This window comes from Diachasmimorpha longicaudata, chromosome 1, assembly GCF_034640455.1.
Source record: "Diachasmimorpha longicaudata isolate KC_UGA_2023 chromosome 1, iyDiaLong2, whole genome shotgun sequence".
Classification (NCBI taxonomy): domain Eukaryota; kingdom Metazoa; phylum Arthropoda; class Insecta; order Hymenoptera; family Braconidae; genus Diachasmimorpha; species Diachasmimorpha longicaudata.
This window is the reverse complement of record NC_087225.1, coordinates 11,534,112-11,556,533: the sequence shown is the minus strand read 5'-3', so window position 1 is coordinate 11,556,533 and position 22,422 is coordinate 11,534,112. Positions and strand designations below refer to the sequence as shown.

The 22,422-nt window shown below is 40.9% G+C and overlaps 2 protein-coding genes and 1 non-coding gene across 4 annotated transcripts; 2 read left to right on the top strand and 1 right to left on the bottom strand.

Moving 5' to 3' along the window:
- Positions 1-1,287: 1,287 nt before the first annotated feature.
- Positions 1,288-19,455, top strand: LOC135172888 (uncharacterized). 2 transcript variants are annotated; one of them, XM_064139390.1, is made up of 12 exons: positions 1,288-1,708; positions 1,779-1,979; positions 4,514-4,644; positions 4,703-5,727; positions 5,949-6,026; positions 6,107-6,318; positions 6,729-6,967; positions 8,988-9,409; positions 9,673-15,289; positions 16,606-16,766; positions 17,215-18,112; positions 18,455-19,455. In XM_064139390.1, the coding sequence occupies exons 2-12, from the start codon at positions 1,936-1,938 to the stop codon at positions 18,607-18,609; spliced, it is 8,982 nt and encodes a 2,993-aa protein (XP_063995460.1). In that variant the 5' UTR covers positions 1,288-1,708; positions 1,779-1,935; the 3' UTR covers positions 18,610-19,455. The 2 variants fall into 2 exon arrangements, with proteins under 2 accessions (XP_063995460.1, XP_063995451.1); XM_064139381.1 differs by having other exon boundaries at positions 1,288-1,979.
- On the bottom strand, positions 19,279-21,001 carry LOC135173057 (leucine-rich melanocyte differentiation-associated protein-like). The gene is made up of 4 exons (XM_064139654.1): positions 20,733-21,001; positions 20,226-20,453; positions 19,744-20,122; positions 19,279-19,636 (listed from the first exon to the last, which is right to left on the bottom strand). Exons 1-4 carry the CDS (start codon positions 20,790-20,792, stop codon positions 19,557-19,559), a joined length of 747 nt encoding a protein of 248 aa, XP_063995724.1. The 5' UTR covers positions 20,793-21,001; the 3' UTR covers positions 19,279-19,556.
- Positions 20,913-20,984, top strand: Trnap-agg (transfer RNA proline (anticodon AGG)). The gene has a single exon. It is a non-coding gene; the product is annotated as a tRNA-Pro (tRNA).
- Positions 21,002-22,422: the final 1,421 nt, after the last annotated feature.

Genomic DNA, 22,422 nt, shown 5'->3' with positions numbered 1-22,422 from the left:
TATGTTAAAAACGAGGGAAAGTGAGCAATCAGCCAGATAGTCCTTTTAGCGCTGTATCACATGCAGTATTTTTCGTCACTAGAAAGAAAAAATAATCCAGTGAATAAGTTTACATGTCCTGAATTATTTGCACGATTCGTTAACCATTAACATATCGTAGTAATGGTTAAGAAGCTTCGTTAACAGCCACTAAATCGTCCCATCTTTTCTATCAGTGCGGAACATCCTTGGTGATTGTTCCGCTTGTCTGCCTCTCACTTTTGACCCTAGTTATTTTTTCGCTTGCCTCTCCCGTGAGCAACAGATAACTTTGGCCTCCTACTGTTTGACCCCTGCTACTTACAGTTGCGACGCTTGATCTCCCCAAAATACAAGAACAGATTACTTTGGTAATATATTTATGAACGGCGCCAAATAGGTATCAAAAATTCCCGTGTAATTACACACTTTATGACTGGCTTTAAGTCCTGTCATGTGCTTGCCCAACACTGCTCACAGAGTATTACGAGTAAATATTACCGAGGAGATTCATTCGCCAGTAATGTTATTATATCCAGGGGCATCGAATAATAGTTATGAAAATTTCACTTCGATCCGAAGATCTTCAGCAAAAAATTTTCTAGTTCGTCATGAAATCATTGAGTTTCACCGCTTCACGGTTAAATTTACTTAATTGGATAATTATCATCAGAATAAGCATAAATCTAGAAACGTTATATACAATTCTCATGATATTATTGGAATTTTCTGACTGAAATTACTAAAAATTTATAACGCCTGGGGAAAAGTCCGACACATGAAAAAATTATATTAATGTGCAATATGCATATCTAATTCAAACCTGAAAATTTATAATAATAAATTCATGACAAAATATTCCAAGACTTAATACTTTATTATTGGTATCCGGGTCATATGGGACTCAAGTGAAGGCCCTCATACTCGATTACAAAAGTAGAGGACCATTTCACTGTAGAAAATGGAGCCCAACTAGTTGAATATTCTTAGTTTTTAATTTTCGGTAAAAATCTGAAGACTAACAACAGCCTGAAAAATCAAGGACACTCCTGGAAAATGTTTGTAGATTTTCACTCCAAACTCTACAAACAAATCTTCCAAATAGAAGTTTCATATCTACCTGAAATCTCGAACATTCACGTGGCCATCATCTCGAGACGTCATTGGTTCACGGTTGACCACGTGCCCCTGGCTGAACTGAGGAAAGCACATGCGCGTACTCAACCCAAAAGAAGTCAGGTGTGTAGAGGCTGTCGTACCAACGCAACAGGTAGCATTTTATTCCGTTACAAGAATTTTGTTCGTTTTATTATGTAAACTGTGGACAAACAAGTTTAGTTGAGTTCATTGGCATTAAAATAATCTCTAAATGTCTTCGTCGAAGTACTTAGCGCCCTCGAGAAGCCCACTAATCTGCAAATATCACTGGAAAACGGAAAAATCAAATTTCCCGTGAATTTATCGTGATGTCGTTAAGAAGTGCTTTTTCCTCGAGACAGAGCGACTGTTGTGTTCTGCTGTCCCGAGTCTTCCAGTCCAGGAGGTGCGTTCAGCAGTGAGGGCTGCCGGGAACCGGCTCAAACCTGTCCCCAATGGTCCGTTGAAACACTTTTCGTGCATTCCAACAGAACGTCTACTCAGCACATTCATTTATCGCTCGCTAACGTGGACAAATCCGACAATTACTTCAGTAAGATTATTGAATATCGTCAGCTATGACGGCTACTAATTACCTCCGCGTGAATGTGTAACCTTGACAGTTGTTACAACGAGTGAATCAACGGATTATCATCCAGGGTGTCCATCCATCTCCAATACTCCCCTGACAATGAGTAACATGAAAAATCGCCACAACTAATTCACTTCGACAATTGCGGGTCGTTCTATCAATGATAACGAGAGTGAATTCCCGGGAACATGGAGCGGATCCGTGGGAATCGACGGCCGGAAGATAAACACAGGTAAATTATTCAAGACACATTCAGAAGCAAAGTGAAAAAGCGAAAAATCAGTATGTCCTTTTCACCGGATATCTCAGTACAGAAGAAACATGGCGAAATTTTCCTCCAGACTTTTTTCATAGCTCTTGTTTTGTTCTATAAAAAAATCTAATCACGAAAAATCCGGTATCCGCCCTAGCATATCAGGTATCTCCAAAAACTCATCATAGAATTGAGTCGATTAATCTCATGTCACCGGTTTGGAACTTAATAATTCGTATCTAACGTTTCTAATCCACATTCAAGTGAAATAACCGACCACCCAATGATCTAACGGCAATCACGCACGACAAAGTTCAATGCAAGATCCCTCCGCGACACCGAGGCAACGGTATTTCCGGTGGTAAATCGTCGATCAATTCTCAGCATTTGAGAACATGAAGATCCTGCATAACTGTCACCAGAGAGAGAGTGAAATTATACTTAACATAAAATTGTATCACAAATTGTTAAACTAATTCCCTGGAATTTACGATTCATCGTGGACACCCTATATATGTAAAAGCATTGACCAGTTGCTTGCAGATCTACCCGCTGATATATACGTGAATATGTGACTGTGTGCGTACAGGAGAGTCAGGAGGTACAGAGGGAGAGGTGGGTTAAGAGTCCAGTCTCGAGCGAGACAAACCAATGTCGCGTATCCTTATGCGAAGAGTGTATCCGCAACTAAACACGTACTGTCTACGGTTTATGGTCATGCCCTGTTCACCACTGACGTCACAAAATACTGGCATCAACTGCCTGATGGATTGATTCGGATCGCTAGGAGGAAAGCTGATTGATAAGGGGCTGGGGATTTACCCTTCAAAGTTCGAGGAGAACGCTTTAATTACGGAAACTGGAGACTTCAGGAACCCAATTGTTTTATTTGCAATGAAACAATGCAGTGAAAAAGTACCACTGACGTTTCAATACACTTGATGAATGAGAATAAGTACTCACGGTTTCATGAAAGTGCTAGTGAAGCCGGAGTTAAGTCAGGGTAATGTTTTCATAATTTTGTACTCATCAGATTCATTTCCATCTAAATTTCCGGGAATGTTACAATTATTTTGTCATTTAAAACTACAAATGAACATTCAAATTTCAACACTGAGCAATGTAATATGAATGACCCTGGGTATGGAGGATTTAAGAAAAAACTTCTCGACTATTTTAATTGGCAAATCTGATGATTGAAAATGCTTAAACCTACAGTATGGTCTGTACCGAACTGTGAAAGATACTTGGATATCCTTAACAGGAAAAAAAGCATAAAGAAAGAGCGAAATCGTGAAAGAGCAGAAAGAAGAAGGGTTTTTTTTACCTTCGGACAAAAAGGAGGGAACTGAGAGGTGGGAGCAGGAGAGGGAAGACGATGGAATAAGAGGAGGTTTTGTATGAGTAGAGGGAGTTGGTAAGAGAAAAGAAAGAAACGTGTATAGAGGGGAAAGGCACCTCGACGACGCCAGCGGGTTACCAGCGGGGTTTACCCGTGTGCCTGAGATCGGCGTCGGCGGTTGTATTTTCATACACTACCTATTTGGCATTGGTGATATACCTACGCTAGTTTTTTTTTTCATTTGCTCATTTATGGGGTACCCTGTGAATGGTTGTTGCCACAGTCTTTCGAGATTCGTGACGCCTCCGGTTTCTGAGGGAACCGATTGAAGAAATCGGCTGCTGGAGGCTTTGAACTGAGGTGAATTGAGTTCTGTGGAAGTCGGGCAGCAGTATCAACGATTTACTCGGGATTTTAGCCATTCTGGGAGGGCTGAATACGGTGAGAGTGTTACGAGGAAGTTCTGGTCGATGACGGTGGAATTTTTAATCGATGGAGAACATTGGGGAGATGTTAGATAACGATTTTTTAACGATCGCGAGATTGTTTTAATTAGAGGGAGAAGCAGGAGGGCGAGAAGTTTGAAATAGATTGCGTGGTATAGTGATTTTCATTTTAGTGATGTTTATGATTACGGTAACAGTGATTTAACTCGGAAATCAGCTTACGCTCGCGGGGCTTTACGTTAATGATGAAATAACGATTTGAGGGGTAATGATAATGAGTGGTGGGCTTCTCGGAACAGAAAAATAATTCCACTTTTCGGAATGAAGTTATCGATTTTTACAATCTTTTTTTCGAAAATTAATTCTGAAATTTCGAACAAAAATTGTGAAGTTTTTGCAATATCTATTAACAATTCATTGAAATTTTCTTGTCAATTTCAATGATGAATCAGAAGATTAAAATGTCATTCCGGTTTATGCGCTTTTTTAATGTGAAAAATGACCTACAATCTGATATTTAAATAACTAGTGTAGTGGTACATGTCACACTACAGACTCAGGTTGAATCATTGATATGAATTAATTTCTGTCCAGGATGTTTGCTCATTAAATTTTAGAACCACAGAGTTCTGAAATTCCAAGATTCTTAGTGCAAAATAACGACTATGTTTCTCTCCGAAGTTTCCCGGAAAAAGATCAAATATTATCGATGTTTTCTGTTGCAGTGGTTTTTATGGAGATGGAAATAAGAGAGTTGAAAGTGCCTCAGTCATTGCGTTACCAGTGGATGATGTCAGGAAAAATTCACCGATTAATATATTAAAGAGGAGTATACGTCGCGCTTGGACGATCAATGGTACGTGCTCATTATTCAATGGTAGAGAACATTGTATTTATAAGTTATATGCCTTCAGGACCACCGGGCAGATGGACTATTTCCCGAAAATCTCCAGCTTTCAGAGTTTATCGAAGTCTCCCATTAAGTAGAAACAATCGCACCAGTGGCGAGTGTAAGATAGAACATGCGGAATCCCTGAAGGCTGAAATTGAGCATAAGGTGTTGGCTCTTAAAACAGAATCATTAAACTTGAGGAATAAATCGAATCCAGATGGAAACGAAGACGATAGTGCCCCAGCTCGTGGTACACTAGCGAAACCGACAGGGAAGAATTTGCAAAAAATCATCCCCGAATCGAAAGCGTCGCCGAAATATGGAGAGAGAAAATCGAACATACCGATTTATCGACGAAATTCAAGGGAATTCGAGGACATTAGTAGTCCCAGAGAGTCACCGAGACGTTCGCTCATTCCCCAGAGATACAGAGGGAGTACAGACGACCTGAGGAGGTACAGAGAGGATAGCAACATCCCCAGTCTCATTCCAAAACTCGCGCATAAATTTAAGGACGAAAAACTCAAGCGAGAAAAATTCGAAGCAAAATCTAGCCCCAATATAAGGAAAGAATTAAGGGAGCGGGAAGAATCTCGTCTGAGATATTCTCCAACTAATTTCCGAAGGGTTCCGAAGAGTGAAGAGAATTTATTACTGCTTAAGCCACAACTAGGGCCTTCTCTTGAAGATCCAGATCCGGGAAATCTGAAACAAGAAATTGTGAAAGAAGTAAAACAAGAGGATTTTAAAGCCGAAGAGAAATTTGTCGAGAGCCGACGTACTTCCGAAACTTCAAGGATGGCAAATGAGAAGATTGTCATTGAAGAGTGCCATGATGTCAAGGATATTTCGAACGACGAAAAACACACCTCTGGGGACTCTTCGGAGGACAGAGACTCTGGAGAGGGTGAAAAGTCTTCAGGTGATGTGATGGATACATCGAATACTTCTACTGCTAGTGACCTCGAGACTTCTGGGGTCACCATTGAGGATATTAAAAATATGCCTGATGCGAATCTGTTCAAGAAGAGTGAGGAAATACAAGTGGTAAGTAGGGAGAGATAATTGGATACACATTATGCTCTAGTTTTTAAAACCTAATGCAACTAATAAATTCAATTATTAAATTCTTCAGATCAGAATCATATTTGGCGTTGAGTCAAAAGCATTTAAATATCTTTAATAATAACTAAAAGATCGAATGGTTATACAGAAACCGTTACTCGGACGTAATAATAATATCTGGATGACTCAATTTCAATTTACAGATTCGCAGAAAGTATTCGAAGGAAGAGTTTTCCAACACTGATGACACAGACGACGCACCAAATCGTCGCTCCTCCAGCGTAAGTATTGCAAAATCTTCTGCTCAGAAAATAACTGAGAAAAAAATTGAGCAGCCATATAATTTTGGTTGAAATTACAGCATCTGTCACCGGAAGCCAGCCCCCTCAGTACTCGTTCATCCAGGTACAGTCCACGTGAAAGCGAGAGTGAACCAACGCCTGCATTACCACGAAAAACCCAGAGTGGCGAGTCATCTATATCATCGCAGAGAATAAGAGACGCTATTACGAGAACAAGAAGAGAGTCTAATAGTAGTACGCGGTATGAGAGCAGTGGTAGTGAGAGCATAAGGTGAGAATAAAATGTTTGATAATCCGTTCTCACCTTCCTATATTCGTCTGAAGAAACTTGTGCAGTGAGGTAGTCAATCAGTGAATATTCAGAATTGTGTTGTTCATTGCTTCATTTCTTTTTAGTGAAAAAAATGCATTATGGAAATATAATGGAAAATATGAGATACTTATTTTTTTATTTTGAGAACAATCGAGATATCTGCGTTTTTACGGTGCACGTTGGACGTTTTAAATCGCCTATAAAAGACTCTTTCTAGTTTTCCAAAAGTTCTGTCTGATAAGTCATGCTATTTCAGACTTCACAGCCGATTTAAAAGATAATCTTCCGGGCAATGTCTTAACTTCATAAAAAACCAATGGGATTTGAAACGATTGAATATGAATAATTGTGCAATAACTTCATTTCAGATTAAGTGAATCCGGATTACACGGTTACGTAGACCTAGCCCGCAAAGTCCGATTATTCGATAGCAGTCACTGTTGTCCAGGGACCTCAATTGACCAGCCACTACAAAGAGACAGTGCCACAAGTGCTGGAGAAGATGAGCCACACGAGGACTTTTTATCCCGTGATCCTGGGAGACTAACAGGGGCCTCCACCCAAGGAAGGACGATACTCCGTAGACGAAGACAATTCGATGCCCAAGGTATGGAAACTATAATTATTCTCATCCCAGGAAACACTTTGCATGATTGGCATCAAGACAATATTTTTTTGATGATGAAAAAAAAAATGGTTTTCCAAACTTGCTTGACAACTCGGTCGTTTTTCTCTCAGTGTAGACCTCTTGCTTTCCCGTCTCATTGCCGGATCATTTGAATCGATTATTGAAGCCCCACGTGGAATTTCGTTCACCTCAGGCTGATTCTGGTGCGACCAGTCTTCGTGTCGCCCCGTGTCGATGAACGTTTCGCTCGTTTCACTGTAAACAATTGAGAAAATTCATAGTTATTTTGCAAATCAGCTCACTGTTAACAGAAAACTCCACCAATTTCCGGCATTTATAGAGTTTCATTACTGAGATTTTTTCATCAACTTTTTTGCTTAACAATATATAAACATCGAAATTAATTCAAGAGGTGAACTCAGAAATTATCTTCTACACAACTGCAATTTTGGAAATCGAACTTGAAGCAAAAGGAGAATAATAATGGGAATAAAATTTGATAGCATCGTTTAAATTGCGTAAAGGAAAGAAACCGCTAGATATTGATAAGCTTGTCAATTTATTTATCAATGACTTCCACATAAACGTGAAACTGTAAGATTTTGAGGTATTTACTGTCCTCAATAGTTTCAAAATTCTTTGATAAATCCAGTTCATAATTCTTGCCAAATGTCGGGGTTAAAAAAGAGGTGAAATTAGAGATTATTGTGGAAGCAATCGCGACTCTTCATGATAATTAATTCTAAAGGGACAAAATCATGGATGCCCTTCGAGTCCTTCAACTTGTTCTGACTGTGGTGGTATCTACATACTTCCTACTATTTTATATCGGTGCATTTGTCGTCTTTTATTTCTGGCTAACAGACAATTACAACTCTTAACATAAAAATTAGTTTAAAAAAGAGAGTATCAAGAGTTGTTGGATTCGTTAAAGTCTCATCGAGAGAATACCAAATCCATAGACAAAAGCAAAGGTCCACTCTCTTGCATCGAGTGCTACACAAATGTGTATACACCACCTCAGGTGAGGCAGACCCAAGCGGAGAGTGCTATAGGTATATAATAATGCAACGTCCACTGTTTCACTCTACAATCCGCCCACCTGTAAATGTATACACCGGGTGTCTCGAAACAATTCCTCCCACTAAATTCTCCAGAGGCATTCTTGTTGATAGACGACATGAATTGTTTTCATTAGCACTTCTCAAAGTACTATTCAATTTCCATTAAGCTATTCTATTTGTATCCAACAATTTTTTTTTGATGTAAACCATTATGTAGACTTTTTGCTTATAAAAAAGAATCGAGTTTATCCCTCATTGTTTTATCATTTAGTCTTTGCTTGTCTGTATTTGAAATTTGATATTGAACCGAAAAAAAAAATTATCTATTTCAATCAATTTCCAATCAAATCAGGTTTTGAAGTCACCATTCTTTTATACATGTCGTGTGATCTAAGATAAACTGTTAAAGATACTTAGAGTCTTTAAAAAAAAGTCGGTGAACTCTTTTTATTAAGTTATCAGATCCGGTAATAAAATGATAGATGTTAAAGATTAGTTGGATAAAAAAAATCATGAAATAGTGAGTAAATGTCATCCTCAGATGAAGAAATTAATGGGACCATTAACTCTTCGTGAGACAATTTCCTTTAAAACTCAACTAAAAAAACACCCTATATAAATGTTTCGTCCGAATGAATCGAGGCACCGGGCAAGACGATGGGTAAGCGAGCAGCCGGCTTGTTCCGGCCGCGCACACACCGCTACCTAACAACGCCAGGCTATACCCCAACTTCTTTTTTTTAACACAACTCAGTCAGTTGAGCACATAGAGACACTCAGGTGTGTCGTTTGCTTTTTTACTCCTTCGCCCAAAACGAGGTCGAATGATTAAAAAATATATATAACTAGCGCCTTACTAGAGAAGTTTGCGCAGACCTACAAGTTTCATGTGATAGTGTCATTAGCCAAATACTCATCGAGAATAATTGTAACAGGTTCCCGTAGACGAGGCAGATCACACGCGAGAACCTGCTGCAGTGAGGAATTCTCGAGCCTCCAGGCAGGACGTCAATGCAGTTCGTCTCAGGGGCATATTCAAACACACGGCCAGGATCAACTCAATCCCGATTATCGACGTTTAGTGTTTATCAGTTCGGATTCATCATCGGGGAGGGAGGAGGATGATGCTGATAGCAGTTGCTCTGGCTCTTCTTACTTGAATGGCTTGCCGAGGGGCAATCATGCACAAGGACTTGAGGATTGTGATTGGGATTACTTTGAGAGTGGTACTTTACCACTGCCAACTAGTTTGAGTGATGGTATTAATATTGATGGCATTACAAACGTCGGTAGAAATACTAGGGGAATCATTAGAGACTGGAGTTGCTGCCCTGGGAGAGGATCTGCTGCTTGTTCGGTTCGTTAATTGATTTTTTTATCATTTCCTTAAAATTTGTTTTAGGAATGCTCCCAATTTTTTCTTTACATATTTTTAAAAGGTAAAGGGACGTATATGAGAAAATTCTTCATAAATAAAAATACAATTTGCCAATCCAAATAGTGACGCTCATGAAAGAGAGGGAGGACAATTGTCACATTTATCATAAATGCCTCGTCATATGACGCATTGGCATAGTTAATTCAAACTACTTATTCAAAACCTAAAATAATTTTTTGCAGACTTGCGGAGGTTCCACAAGTGCAAACGTTCTCCCCGTGCCGGTTCCCATTCCTGTCCCCGTCCCCTATCCGGTTCCAATTCCCGCGGCTCTCTGGAACGGCGATTTCGCAGCAGCGGCCTCATCAATGATCACCGGAAGTGCAACTCCAGAGGGAACTCTGCGTCTCCGAGGTGATCCCTCAGCCCCATGGTTCTCCTGGCACCCAAGATTCACCCACTCCCTCGATGGCGCTGTCCAAAGAGGCTCGAGAATGCCCAGTAGTGGCTTCGACCCCTCGATCTTCACTTTCAGACCCGATGGATTGTCCATAGGTCAATTCGACAACATCAGACAAGGAAGCCTGACAGAAGCTGCCGTCCCCAAAGAAGAAAAACCCGATGAAAAATCGCGATCCGACAGAAATGAAAAACCACCTGATAACAATTCACCATTCAAAGACCAGACCTTGAGTAAACCTGACTCAGCTCAGAGTCTCTCCGAGCCTTCTAAAGCAGAGAATTCCAATTTAGAGGAGACATTAGTCTCCTTCAAAGAGTTAGACTCTGAGAAAGAAAAGACAGAAGAATCCGAAGATCCATCCCTGGACAACGAGTCCAGAAGAGCTTTCTGTCTCTCTCGCGATGATTCGGGCAGTTCCTCAGGAAGATCTTCGGCCGACAGTAGTGATCTCGACGAGTCTGCCTCCCATCACTTCTCCCGTGTCTTCGTTGTAAACGACGATTCCCTAACAAGTGACAATGACATGGAAGAGATCGACGAGAGCAACGAAGCAGAGAGCCAAGACCAACAATCCGGAATCACCCTGAAACGAGTGATTCCTCTGTCAGACGACGAGCAACCCGTTGTTCTTCGTAGAATAAGACTCATCGATAAAGATTTGGATTGTGAAAAAACTTCAGGCGATTCAGAGACATCAGGCGAATGGATGACGTCGAGAGATCTAGACCACGACGATAAAAACCCATTGAGAAATGATGGTGAAATATACCTCGCGGATTCGATTGATTACTCCGATAACAATCACGTTCAACTGAGATCGATTAAAAACATAAACCCGGAGCTGTTACACCCAGCAGTCTACTCTCTGAGCAACAATCAGAGCAACGAGAGTGATAATTCGACTTTAATTAATCCAGAAGATCAACCGGAAGAGAAATCCTGGGATTCTACGGTCATGCCAGACTCTCTCGAGGTGGCAAACACAAGCCTGATGCACTCGCACTGTTCGCCCGACGCAACCAACAGTACGTCTCCGATAATTCACGATAATTTATCAAAAGCAAGTGATAAGGTATCAGTGACCACCTGCAAATCCCAGGGGCTCGAGGCCTGTTCCAAAGAATCTAAATTAAATTCAAGCACAGAAAGCAGTGAAGCGAATACTAGTGAATTCAGCAGCGACGAGTTACACGAGTACGATGTTACAAGTTACGTGAAGCCACCAGAACGTTTCGTAGAAAAATTGTTGAACAAAGGTGTGCTCAGCACGCCAGAAAAGGGTAGTGCCGGAACATCTGATGAATTCGTGCACAAAGCAACACCATTTCCAAAACGTCCTCTACGACTGTTCAATAACGAAGGACTGAGTAGTCCAACTAAAGAGCCTACAAGCCCTAAACACTTTACTGAGAGGAAACCGGACACTCATAAATCGGGGATAATTGACAGTGGGGTAGTATTGGCACACAATGATGAGTCGCGAGGTAGGGAATTAAATTTGAACGAAGACTTTCATGAGTACGATGTTACGAGTTACGTGAAGCCACCAGAACCTTTCGTGGAACAATTGTTGAACAAAGGTGGATTTAGCACGCCAGAAAAGGGTAGTGCCCGAACACCTGATGAATCTGTCCACAAGTCAACACCATTTCCAAAAAGCTGTGTACGACTGCCCAATAGCAAATCATTGAGGTCAACTGAAAGTTCCAAAACACCTGAAAACTTCATTGCGGAGAAATTCACTACTAATGAGACAGGTATAATTGACAGTGGTGTATCGACTCGCAATGATGAGTCGAGAGATAGGGAATTAAATTTGTCGTGTGTTGAGTCGGATATGCGTGAGGGTAACGTTACAGTGAGAGGCGAGAAAATCGACGGTATACAGGTGGGAGATAGCGAGGACGTTGATTGTGAGTGTAGTGGTGGTAGTGGGGAAAGAACGGTGGAGCGGGGTAAGTCACGGTATCGTTCAGTCGAGCGACGCCCGCCCACTCGTAAAGAGAATGGAGAATTTTCACCAACAAATACATCGTGCGTACAACAGCCCGTTAAAACGAGTAATTTTGGGTCTTGCAATAAGTACAAAAGTCTCGTTATGATAACACAGGGTACGTATCAACCAGTTAGTGTTATAACTAGTGATACAACAACACTGTTGGAGCCCGATGATACGCAAACGCCGCAGGGATTGGCTGGTTACTACCATCTGGCGTTGGAGGCTGTCACAGATACACCGAGAAGTGGACAAGGGCCAAGACGCCCCTTGATGGTTAAAAGACTGGGTGCAAATGCTCAAGAACAGGAAATTGACAGTGGCTTGAGTGTTGGTAGTGCAAGTGAGAGCGATGATGTGCAATCTGTTAAGAATACGTTGAATTTTAATGTTAAGAATGATAATGAGGAGAAAGAGAAAACGGATCATTTAGGAAATAAGGATGTGAATAATTCGAGTGGTGTTGTTATACTGGAAGAGGGTCTTGCTGATGATGACTCGTGGGTGGAAGAGGTGTCACATGATGAGGATGAACAAAGTGCAACTGCCACTGAGGAGAGTTCGGAGGATGAGTGCAATAATCTTGGGGACAGGGAGGAGGAGTTGAGAGGATATCATCGACAGGCCATTGACTTTACACTTCATACGATTGTCGAGGAGTCGTGCGAAGAGAGTGAGGCTGAACCGAGCTTAGGATCGGGGAATTTTAAGAAGAGACAGCGGCCACCATCCACTTCGGAATTGGAAAAGTATTTTTTCTTTGGTCTCGGTGGTGACGTCAATTCTGGTAGTTGTAATTCAGGAAGAGAAGTGGATAGTCTCTCGGAGACATCATCAATTTATTCGGAAGGTCTTGAGTCATTGGGGCAGGATGAGATTAAAGAAAAAGGAAATGATTTTTCTAATTCATCGAGATTGGAGAAGTATTTTCTATCGGAATTTCTGGGCTTTGATCAAGATCGGAGGGACTCGGATGGATCAGTGGGTAGTGATTCTGAGGGGCGACCCAGTCCTGAAGCTCAGAGGAGAAAGCGATTGGTGAGAGCAAGGGGCACTGGTAGATCACACAGTTCTTCTTTAGATAATTTATTAGCTCTCACTCAAAGTTCACAAAATTTAACCTCACAGAATTCACTTCAGGACTTGAGTATGAATCAGGATTCACAGGAGACACAGTCAGAGGGATCATCCACTGAGACTGATGGAGCTGAGGATGGTCTGACTCCTGTCTTCGGAACTGATGGACAATTCGACACAGTGAAACGAAAGAAGAAGAAACCGAGGAATTTAGGAACTCAGAGCCCTCGAGTCGTTGAAGATAGGAATAATAAGAGTCCCGAACCTCGTGAGTCATCATTTGCCAAATCCTCTGAGACTCTCACTAACGATATGGAACAGCTCATACAGTCTGATGATGAGAGATCGAAAACACCTCAACCAGAGTTAAACAGTTTCCCATCCTCCTCCACATCCACCTCATCATCATCCTCATCGAGTCCAGATAGTGGATCTACCTTTGGTGACACTCGAGGCAAGCAACAGTCAAGGGACTCTGGCTTCGTGGGAAGTTGTGATGATCTCCTTCAGCATCGAAAGTCCCCCACCGATCCCAAATTCGATGGATCCAAGGATCACTCGGCGAGTCAAACTAAGAAAGATTCAGGAACAAAGTCGGATTTATCCCATGCACAAAATGGTCTTCCTACTAGCAATCCTTCACTGTCTCGAAAAGATAGTTTTAATAACTGGTCCAGTGACGAGGAGACAAATCTCATGATGTCGAAGATGCGACAGTTCTTTAAGACTATGGTAGCTAACTCTAACGGCCAGCCAACGACTCCTGCAAGCAATTCAAGCGGACCATCACCAGTTCCAAGCCCCAGATTATCAGGTTTTACATCCGCAAAAGCAAGAATGTGCCCTCAAAATCGAACAAAACCACCGCAACTAGTTTACTTTGAGAACGAGCTAACAAGACTGATGAAAACAGTACCGGGAATCAGAGACGAACAAGTGCGGGAGATTGTTGAATACCTGAGTTCAGAGGACACTTGGTCGGACTCGTACGACAGCTCAGACTATACAAGCTCCGACTTAGAAGGTGCCGGTGGTAGACGATCAGCTCTTCAAGAACAAATATCCCAGAGTTGTCAGCAGATAATTTCTAAATTCGATATGAACTCTGACACTCCCGAGAAGGAAAAAGAATCCTCAGAGAATCCACTGAAGCCACAGTCATCAGTGGGTCGAGACACAGCCTTTGTCTACCAGAAACTGGTGCAAAGCTTCACGAAGATGACGGGTGACGGTGTGTCGTCGGACGCCTCATCAACACCTCACAGCAGTCCCCCACTGATTGCTAAAGTCATGCATCACATTGGCTCACGACTGGTGGCCTTGATGCACGAAGTATCCGAGGGCACATCCACAGTTCAACACCATCCAAATTGGCGTCGTTACTCCCAACACCACAGAACCCCCTCATCCGCATCAACTACCGAGGATGACGAGTCAACGTCTGACTCAACAGCCCCGACGAGTCACTTTCAACTACCAAGATCAAAGTCCCACGATCCTCTGTTGCTGATAAACGGGCATCCGGCAGCAGCGGCTGGGCAAGAGGGTGAGGAGAGAGAGGCAAGTGATTATGAGAGATTCTCATGGCGTGGTAGTTTTGAATCAGCACTGATGGCCGCTGATTCCAGAACAAAATTGAGTCTTCTCGCTTGTTCTGGCGATGTTAATGCTAGCGCGAGTGCAAGTGCATTAGCAATGGCTGCCAAACGAAGGAGTGCTGGGGATCTACTGTTTAATCCGAAGAGTTTCTCAAGGGAACAGTTGGACAGGGTGAGAAGTTGTGGCTCCATTGGTGGGGGCAACGGTACTGGTAGTGGTGTGAGTGTTGGGGGATCGATTGAAGAGAAGATCTGGAGTAATAGGAGAAGATCATCGGTGCCCGATGCCAACACCAAAGGAGAATCTGGGGCATCGGCTGGAGATGAAGATACTGAGGACGAGCTGGAGTACACGGGAGATCCTAGAGCAACTACTCTACCGAGGGGAATGCAGGTGACCACCAGTGTTAATGCTGCTACCAATTCGTTACCAAGACTACCAGCTTCCAATACAACTGGAGGTGCCAATATTATGACTAGTACGTCAATGCATAAGGCACATAGCATGTATCATTTTTTGCCACAACACACAAATGTCAAGTCAGCGAGATACAGACCCCCAGGCTTTGCCCGGAATTCATTGAGCAATTCAGCTGCTGGTACTGGAACCGTTGGACCAAAGCGGGCATTCAGTGCCCCCGGACTGCAAATACCAGGTTCACAAGCTGCTGGAAAGAGAGAGTCTTCTAGATCGCGTAGACAACAAGCCATTTCGCTCGCGCCAGGTAAATTTATTCGTTTTTGTTGTTGATCGTTCTAGTCACTGGTTTTCATTATCTCGTGATCTTCAAGGGCATCTATTTAATCACGGGTTTGGCGAAGACGGATTTGAAGGGAAGGGGTACGTGTTCAGTCAGTCAATCCGGGAAATGATGACGATAAATTGTTGACAGCTGACGCTTTCAGTAACGAAATGATTTCAACATGCAACATTCAAAGTTGTGAATACAATGCTGCATCATTCCCACACATGCGAGTACGATATTCTTGCAATAGTTGTGTTAAAGTGTCACGTTCAATTTTAATTAAAGATATCCAAGTATTCTTCACAGTTTGGCAAACACTTATGTTTCACTCAAAGAAAATTCCTAATTTTCATGAATTGTCATTTTTTAATAGCTCCATCAATCTTTATTAAAAAATCATCCGTTTTCTGACATTTTTGAAATGCTTTCTAACGGTTCATTGCTGAGATTCAAATTTAATTCTGATAAGTTGAAATAATAAACCATTCTAAAATGCTTGGTAAATTAAGGTCAAACGGGACTCAAATGAAAGTACTGGTGCTCAAGTACAGAAGTAGAAAAGCGTTTTACACCAGAAAAAAAAACAAATATTTGGATATCTGCGGTTAAGGTAGAAGATTTTTATAAAATTGAAAATTCTTAAATTTCCTTTATTCAGATGTCCTCACGGGTTAGTCATCCGCAGCTCTGAAGTCTCATAGTAGTCTCTCCTTAACAGTGTTGAAATTACTTAAAAAATAACTAAATGAATCATCGAAGTTGCGTATTTATGTTAATTTTGTTCTGAAGTGATGGCCGTCCAACTTCGGGTACCGCTAGTTCTCAAATAAATACCATACGATATCGGTGTTTTTATAGTACTCTCGTAGATTGTCAGTCAGGACATGTTATTGAAATGGCGTGGAATTATAAAATTCAGTAATTCTCACGAAAACAAAGATGAAGTGAATTTTACTCCTTGAAAGCGAGTGCTCATCAGCACGTAAAACGATAATTCAACAGTCAGAGAGACGTTCAGTGACCGAACGATAGAACGGTAGCTGAGCTCACTGGAGCATATCCATTCCAGTGAGTTTCGGAATGCGTGCTAAAGCCTTTTTTTTGTACTAGCCATACCACCAACTATGAAACAAAAATAACGAAACGGTTCTTCGTCAACCGCTGTCATGGGCGCAGAAGCTTATCGTGCGATACCGTTGAATTCCACGATAAATTTTTCTTTATCCAAAAAAAGTATGGAGAAAAAGTAATAAATAATTAAATTGATGGAGATGTTTTCTTATGTTGTGCTGCAGACGATGGAAGTAGTTTGTCTGAAGCGTGTAGCACGCCAATAATAGGTGCAAGCCCGAGGTCAGCCTCCAGTCGCACAGTCATGGATATTGATGACACGGAACGTGGAGGCCTACACTCGGCACATCATTTGAATACACGGGCATCATTATCTAGCCTTGGGGTAAGCATTACTGCCAGTAATGAATGTATTTTATTTCTCATTCTTATTCATAACATATTCGTATTTCATGAAGAGGTTTCGAACACGAAACGATTTCGGACAACTCTATGCCCTAGTAGACTTTCTGAACTATAATTATACCTTCGTGAATGGTTAAGGAGTAATTTACAGAACGTGACATTTCCATTTCTAAGTTCTAAATTACCTGAATTTCTCCATATGTCGAACTTTTCATTTTAGTTACATTTATATCTCATTTTTCCAACATCTTTCAATGATTTCATTATGTAAATTTTACGGAAAACCTATTCGCCAATGAATCAGAAATATTTCCCGCACCGGATGTCGCTCCATGCACACGGAAAATATTCCGGGAATATTCTTGTAAGAAGCTTGTGGATATTAATTTCTTCCTCTGATTAACATTAACATTTTCAATCGCTTCCAGGCGAGGTCTGACTCAATGGCATCGGTGTACAGTGGCGCCGGTGAAGGCAGATGGTGTGGATCAGTGGCAGTCCGTGGTGAAGTAGAATTCTCCCTCCAATACGACTACAAACAGCTAACATTCGAAGTGCACGTCAGCCAGTGCAAAGATCTGGCACCAGTTGACATAAAGAGAAATCGTTCTGACCCTTACGTGAAAGTTTACCTTCTCCCTGACAAGTCAAAGGGTGGAAAGCGAAAAACGAAAGTAAAGAAACACACGTTGAATCCGGTCTTCGATGAAACACTAAAATTCCATATTGGATTGAATGGATTGGAGACTAGAACACTGTGGCTGACCGTATGGCATTCGGACATGTTTGGCAGAAATGATTTTCTCGGTGAAGTGAGAATGCCGCTTGAGAACAAAATATTTGATGATCCAACGCCAAGGTGGTATCCCCTTCAAGAGAGAACCGAGCCATTTGACGATCCTATTGCTTACAAGGGCGAAGTTATTGTTGGCCTCAAATTTGTTCCACCAGATCCGGCGCAATTGCAGGAGAAAGAGAATACTAGTAGCGAGAAGAGTCATGCGAAGGGAAAGAAAAATTGGAGCCGAGGGGGACTTCATGTGCTCGTTAAAGAGGCTCGTAATTTGCAGACTCGAGGCAAAAATTCCGGCACATGTGATCCCTTTTGCAAGAGCTATTTGTTACCAGACAAAGGCAGATCAGGCAAACAAAAGACTGGGGTCGTTAGACGATCTAATGGCTCGCCAGTTTGGGGTCATACTTTTATTTACAAAGATGTTAGTATTCAGGAGTTGGCTGAACGTGGACTCGAATTGACTGTTTGGGATCATGATCGTATTGCGAGTAACGAGTTCTTGGGAGGTGTTAGATTTAATTTGGGAACTGGTGAGTAAAGCTCTGCTATTTCTAATATTGATTTGAATAGAATGGATGTACCCAGTTGAGTACTGTAATTTTTTATTTATACGCACCGCTGAAAATTCATGATTTCTCTCAAATTTTTATTATGCATTTGAATTTGTAGTAGAGTCTGTAGTAAATTACTCGAAAAGACTTGGATATTCTTAATGTTGAATAATTTCCACATGAAATTATCAAATCGAGCATTGGATAGAGTACAATGATTCCATTGGCAAAGGGATTGAATGTTTTCCCTGAATCGTTATTCCCGCCAATCGCGCGTTACGTGAAATTCTCATTTACCGAAGTATTTCTCAATCTCCATAGGTAAACATTATGGGAAACCAGTGGATTGGATGGATGCGACTGGACGAGAGCTCTCACTCTGGCAGAGTATGCTGGAACGACCAAATTTCTGGGTCGAGGGTGCAGTTACCCTGAGGCCCAATTTACACAATCACGGAAAGAGCACTGTGTCCTGAATTTTTTATCTATCATCTCTCGCGATGAATAAATTTGGCCAAAAGTACTTCATAAATCCGTCCCTCCAGCCAGGCATTCATTCCAAGGTTGAGAGATATTAATGTGGACGATTTCCTCCCTTTGTGAGGAAAGCATGCTTCCATTTTTTTGTATGATATCAAAGGGTAAATGAATGATTCGATTCACTTTATCATTATTATATTCAACATTCCATATTAGGGATAAATGAAATCATGTATTTGGGGTAATTTTAATACCGCTGATTTCAATCAATTTCTGTACTTATAAATAGATAATATATTTATACTTAATATGCGTTCATTATAAAAATTATACACATTTAAAAATATTAGTGTATTATCCAGATCGTTTCATTATCGTAGAAAACTGGGTAATTGAAATTCCATAATTTGTGATTAAAGGCATGATTTATAGTATAATTGTTTAAATTAAGAGGTTTTTCTCTTCGTAAATAGTGAACAGTTATTGAAATTAAAATTTTTGAAAATACTTAAGGCATAACAGGGTTAATCGGAAAAATACAGCCTACGAATTAATGCCAATTCCAATAATGATAAGGAATTATATATTTAGTATTTGTAAGAAATTATTGTGCTAAAATTGGACCAATTATCTCAGGATATTTACATACAAATTTGATAAATGGACTTTGTACGTATGAGCATTGTATCAATTGTTACCAACCAATTTTTCTCGTATATATTTTTCCGTAAAAAATTTAATCAGTTCAATTATGCGGAATAATCATTGGAATGGATTTGTTAATGTCTAGTGCATTTACCAGAGTAACTGGAGCACGAATAAAATGAACTTTTATACCTGTACATTTTTTCATAAAAAAGCTTATATGAAAAATAATATTTCATAGCTAAAATATCTCCCTCTGAAGTATTGTCAGATCAGTCGAAATCTTCGAGTTAAATTGTTAGAGATCATTGTTCAAGATGTATCTGTTTCCTTCGGAATTCTTCCCGGAATAACGATAACGACATTTACCAAATGCAGCTGGAAATAGAAGTCGATATTAAATTGATAAATATTATTTCTTATAGATTTCAGACATTTGACAAGGAAAAATCCTCCCATTCCATAATATTTATCAATACCCTTACCTTTATGATCAAGTGGACTACGATTAGTCTTTGGTAATGGAGAGCAATTCAAATCTGTGATAGAATCGATCTCATCAAATCCCAATTCATCATGATTATTCGATGCAGTTTGTGTGGAGAATCTCACTGTTCGGAGAAATTTGCCGCGGGTTTGGGCATCACGTTTTTCTGCATTCGTTACAGGTCGAGAGTCGAGAAAACGCAGTGAACCAGGTAATATATGAATGACATAGAGTCTGTAGCGGTTGTAGTCAGCTTCATCATTGGTCATTGGATCCGTGAGCTGATCTGGGTAACCTGGATTCCCAAGTAGGCTCAAGAATATCACGTTGGGACAGCATTCTTTTATTTTGTCTACTGCCATATCAATATCATCTATCTGCAGTTTATCAAAATTAAGTTGTGAAAATATGTGGAACGCTCTCCCTGACAATAGGTCTCCGGTATCCAATTCAATGAATTACAAAATATCATAGTTGTACCTTATTATTATTCAGGCTGAGGGTAGTTAAATTTGGCATGTATGGCAGTGTTTTGAGGTCATGGAGATCATTGTTGTCCAAAATTAATTCCTGAAGGTGAATGTACTCCTTCAATGCGGAGAGCGATGTCAGTTCATTGTATGATAAATCCAAACTCAGACAATCTTCACCGACAATTTTGACCAGACCCTGAGGTACTTTCGAAGCTCTCTGACCAGTGTACCATGCCTGGAAAACCGAAATAACGATTATCGCTCACAGATTGTGGTGATAAACAAGTGTGAACAGATGCAGATGCATCATATGAAAAATGTACTCCACAGTCGTTTCCAAATCGATAATATTTCTTATGCATCGACTTCTAGTCATAACCTGGAAAAAACCATTACGTCAAGTTCTCTGACAAAATGTCATTTACTTTCATTGATTTCTTATGATACGGTATACAATCATTTTAACCAAGACATGCGTGGCAACGATGTTTAATGTTAATCATTAATACATCACCTTTTTGTTTTCGATTGTTAGAGCACTCCTATTGAAGTCTTGTTGTCCCACAAGCGCCATTTTGTTTCCAAGTACTTGTAAACAAGATAATCCTTCATGTTATTTACCTCACTATCACATGTTTCACAGATAATAAATGTAAATTAAAAAGGCCCAGAAAACAAATTTTTATCGATGTTCGGCTCGTTGGTCTAGGGGTATGATTCTCGCTTAGGGTGCGAGAGGTCCCGGGTTCAAATCCCGGACGAGCCCGAATTTTTTTTTAATCCCATCTAAAGTCGAAATTTATTCATTCCATTCGCATTCTACGTAATATCCATTTGTATTCGTATTTTCTGCTCCTAAACTCTTCTATTTATCCTACATGTAAATATATTAATTCTTAGAATCGACCTCAGGGTGTCGATAATCAACTGTCTCCCGAACGATCGTGTTTACCAACATGCGGCGCCGAGTAGCCGCTGAGTCGACGATCAACCGACTCGCGATTAGATGTTGTGCCCCGAGATGGCTTCAGCGGTCAGTCGAAAGCCAGAGCTCGGAGAGCTTGTTTGTTTTACAAAGTGCGCGTTACAAGTTCGTAATTCCACAATTTAGTTTCGCCTGAAGAAGGCCTCATAATTAACAGGCCATATTTAATTACCTCTACGTGTTATATTGAAGGCACTCTGCCATTTACATAACTCTATAACTAATTTAACAAGAGGGCTTTAGTCCTTGCCGGTGGGTGCTTGGTTGAGAGAACGCCATTTTTCTGGCGCGAAAATAACTCCATCGACGGGGGGGCGAAGATGTCCGCCATGTTATGTGCACATCCAAGAACCGGCAATTTCCGCGGCAGAAGAAAAGGACTTAATGTGTGATGGCTTGGGTTGTTTCGGAGGTCAGTAAACTCCGGCTACAGTCTTACGGCCGACGCAGCAGGAGGGACAATCGTAAACTTCTAACGATTATGAGCACCAAACGAACCGGGCATAACGCAAATCATCACGAGTTCAACAATTCGACAGGAATCTGGAACGTTCCACACGCCGACTTGTCGAGGCAGTACAAAATCATCCGGCGTGGGATATGTTTAGCCGGAAGCCGTACAGGTGCAACAGAGGTAAGTAAAAGTTCCCTTGTGGATAAATTTTCCATTATATATGATAAAAGATATTTGTGAATTGCGTTGCACTCATGTGCCATGTTGAAGAGCGCTCAAGGCCATGTATTGGAATATATGATTTCGACAACTGGGGGTTTCCCGGGCGATAGAAAATACACTTTTTACTTGGCGAGTTATGGAGATCAGAATTCAATAACCATTCATGAATATAAGACTTTTTTCTTGTTGGTGGCATTTGTGGTTCACAACCATGAGAGGTTTAATGCACTTTACCAACTTCAGCCCTCTATTTCGTATAAAGTAGATTTTCCTATACTTTTTAAAAATTCTCCATCGATGGGCGGTGAGGTTAGTGTGAAAGGGGCCCTGTATTCAAGGGATTAATCATCGTAATTGCTTTTGCGTAATTGCAAAAGGTAATCCCCCGACGACCACTGATAAAAGGGTTCATTTGCACCAAACATGACTTCTTGACTATGTTGGATGGTGATAAGAGATGATAATCATTGGGCTTATCTGTGGACCAGACAAACCCAATGATTATTAAGTCAAGGGATGAGTGGTATCTCAAGACGGTTAATA

Coding starts and splice junctions, on each gene's coding strand:
- LOC135172888 (XM_064139390.1), top strand. CDS start 1,936: ATGGAGCGGATCCGTGGGAATCGACGGCCGGAAGATAAACACAG. Junction 4,645..4,702: donor TCGCGCTTGGACGATCAATG/GTACGTGCTCAT, acceptor ATATGCCTTCAG/GACCACCGGGCAGATGGACT. Junction 18,113..18,454: donor TAGATTTAATTTGGGAACTG/GTGAGTAAAGCT, acceptor CAATCTCCATAG/GTAAACATTATGGGAAACCA.
- LOC135173057 (XM_064139654.1), bottom strand. CDS start 20,792: ATGGCGCTTGTGGGACAACAAGACTTCAATAGGAGTGCTCTAACAATC. Junction 20,454..20,732: donor TAACAATCGAAAACAAAAAG/GTGATGTATTAA, acceptor TCGGTTTTCCAG/GCATGGTACACTGGTCAGAG. Junction 20,123..20,225: donor TCAGCCTGAATAATAATAAG/GTACAACTATGA, acceptor GATAAACTGCAG/ATAGATGATATTGATATGGC.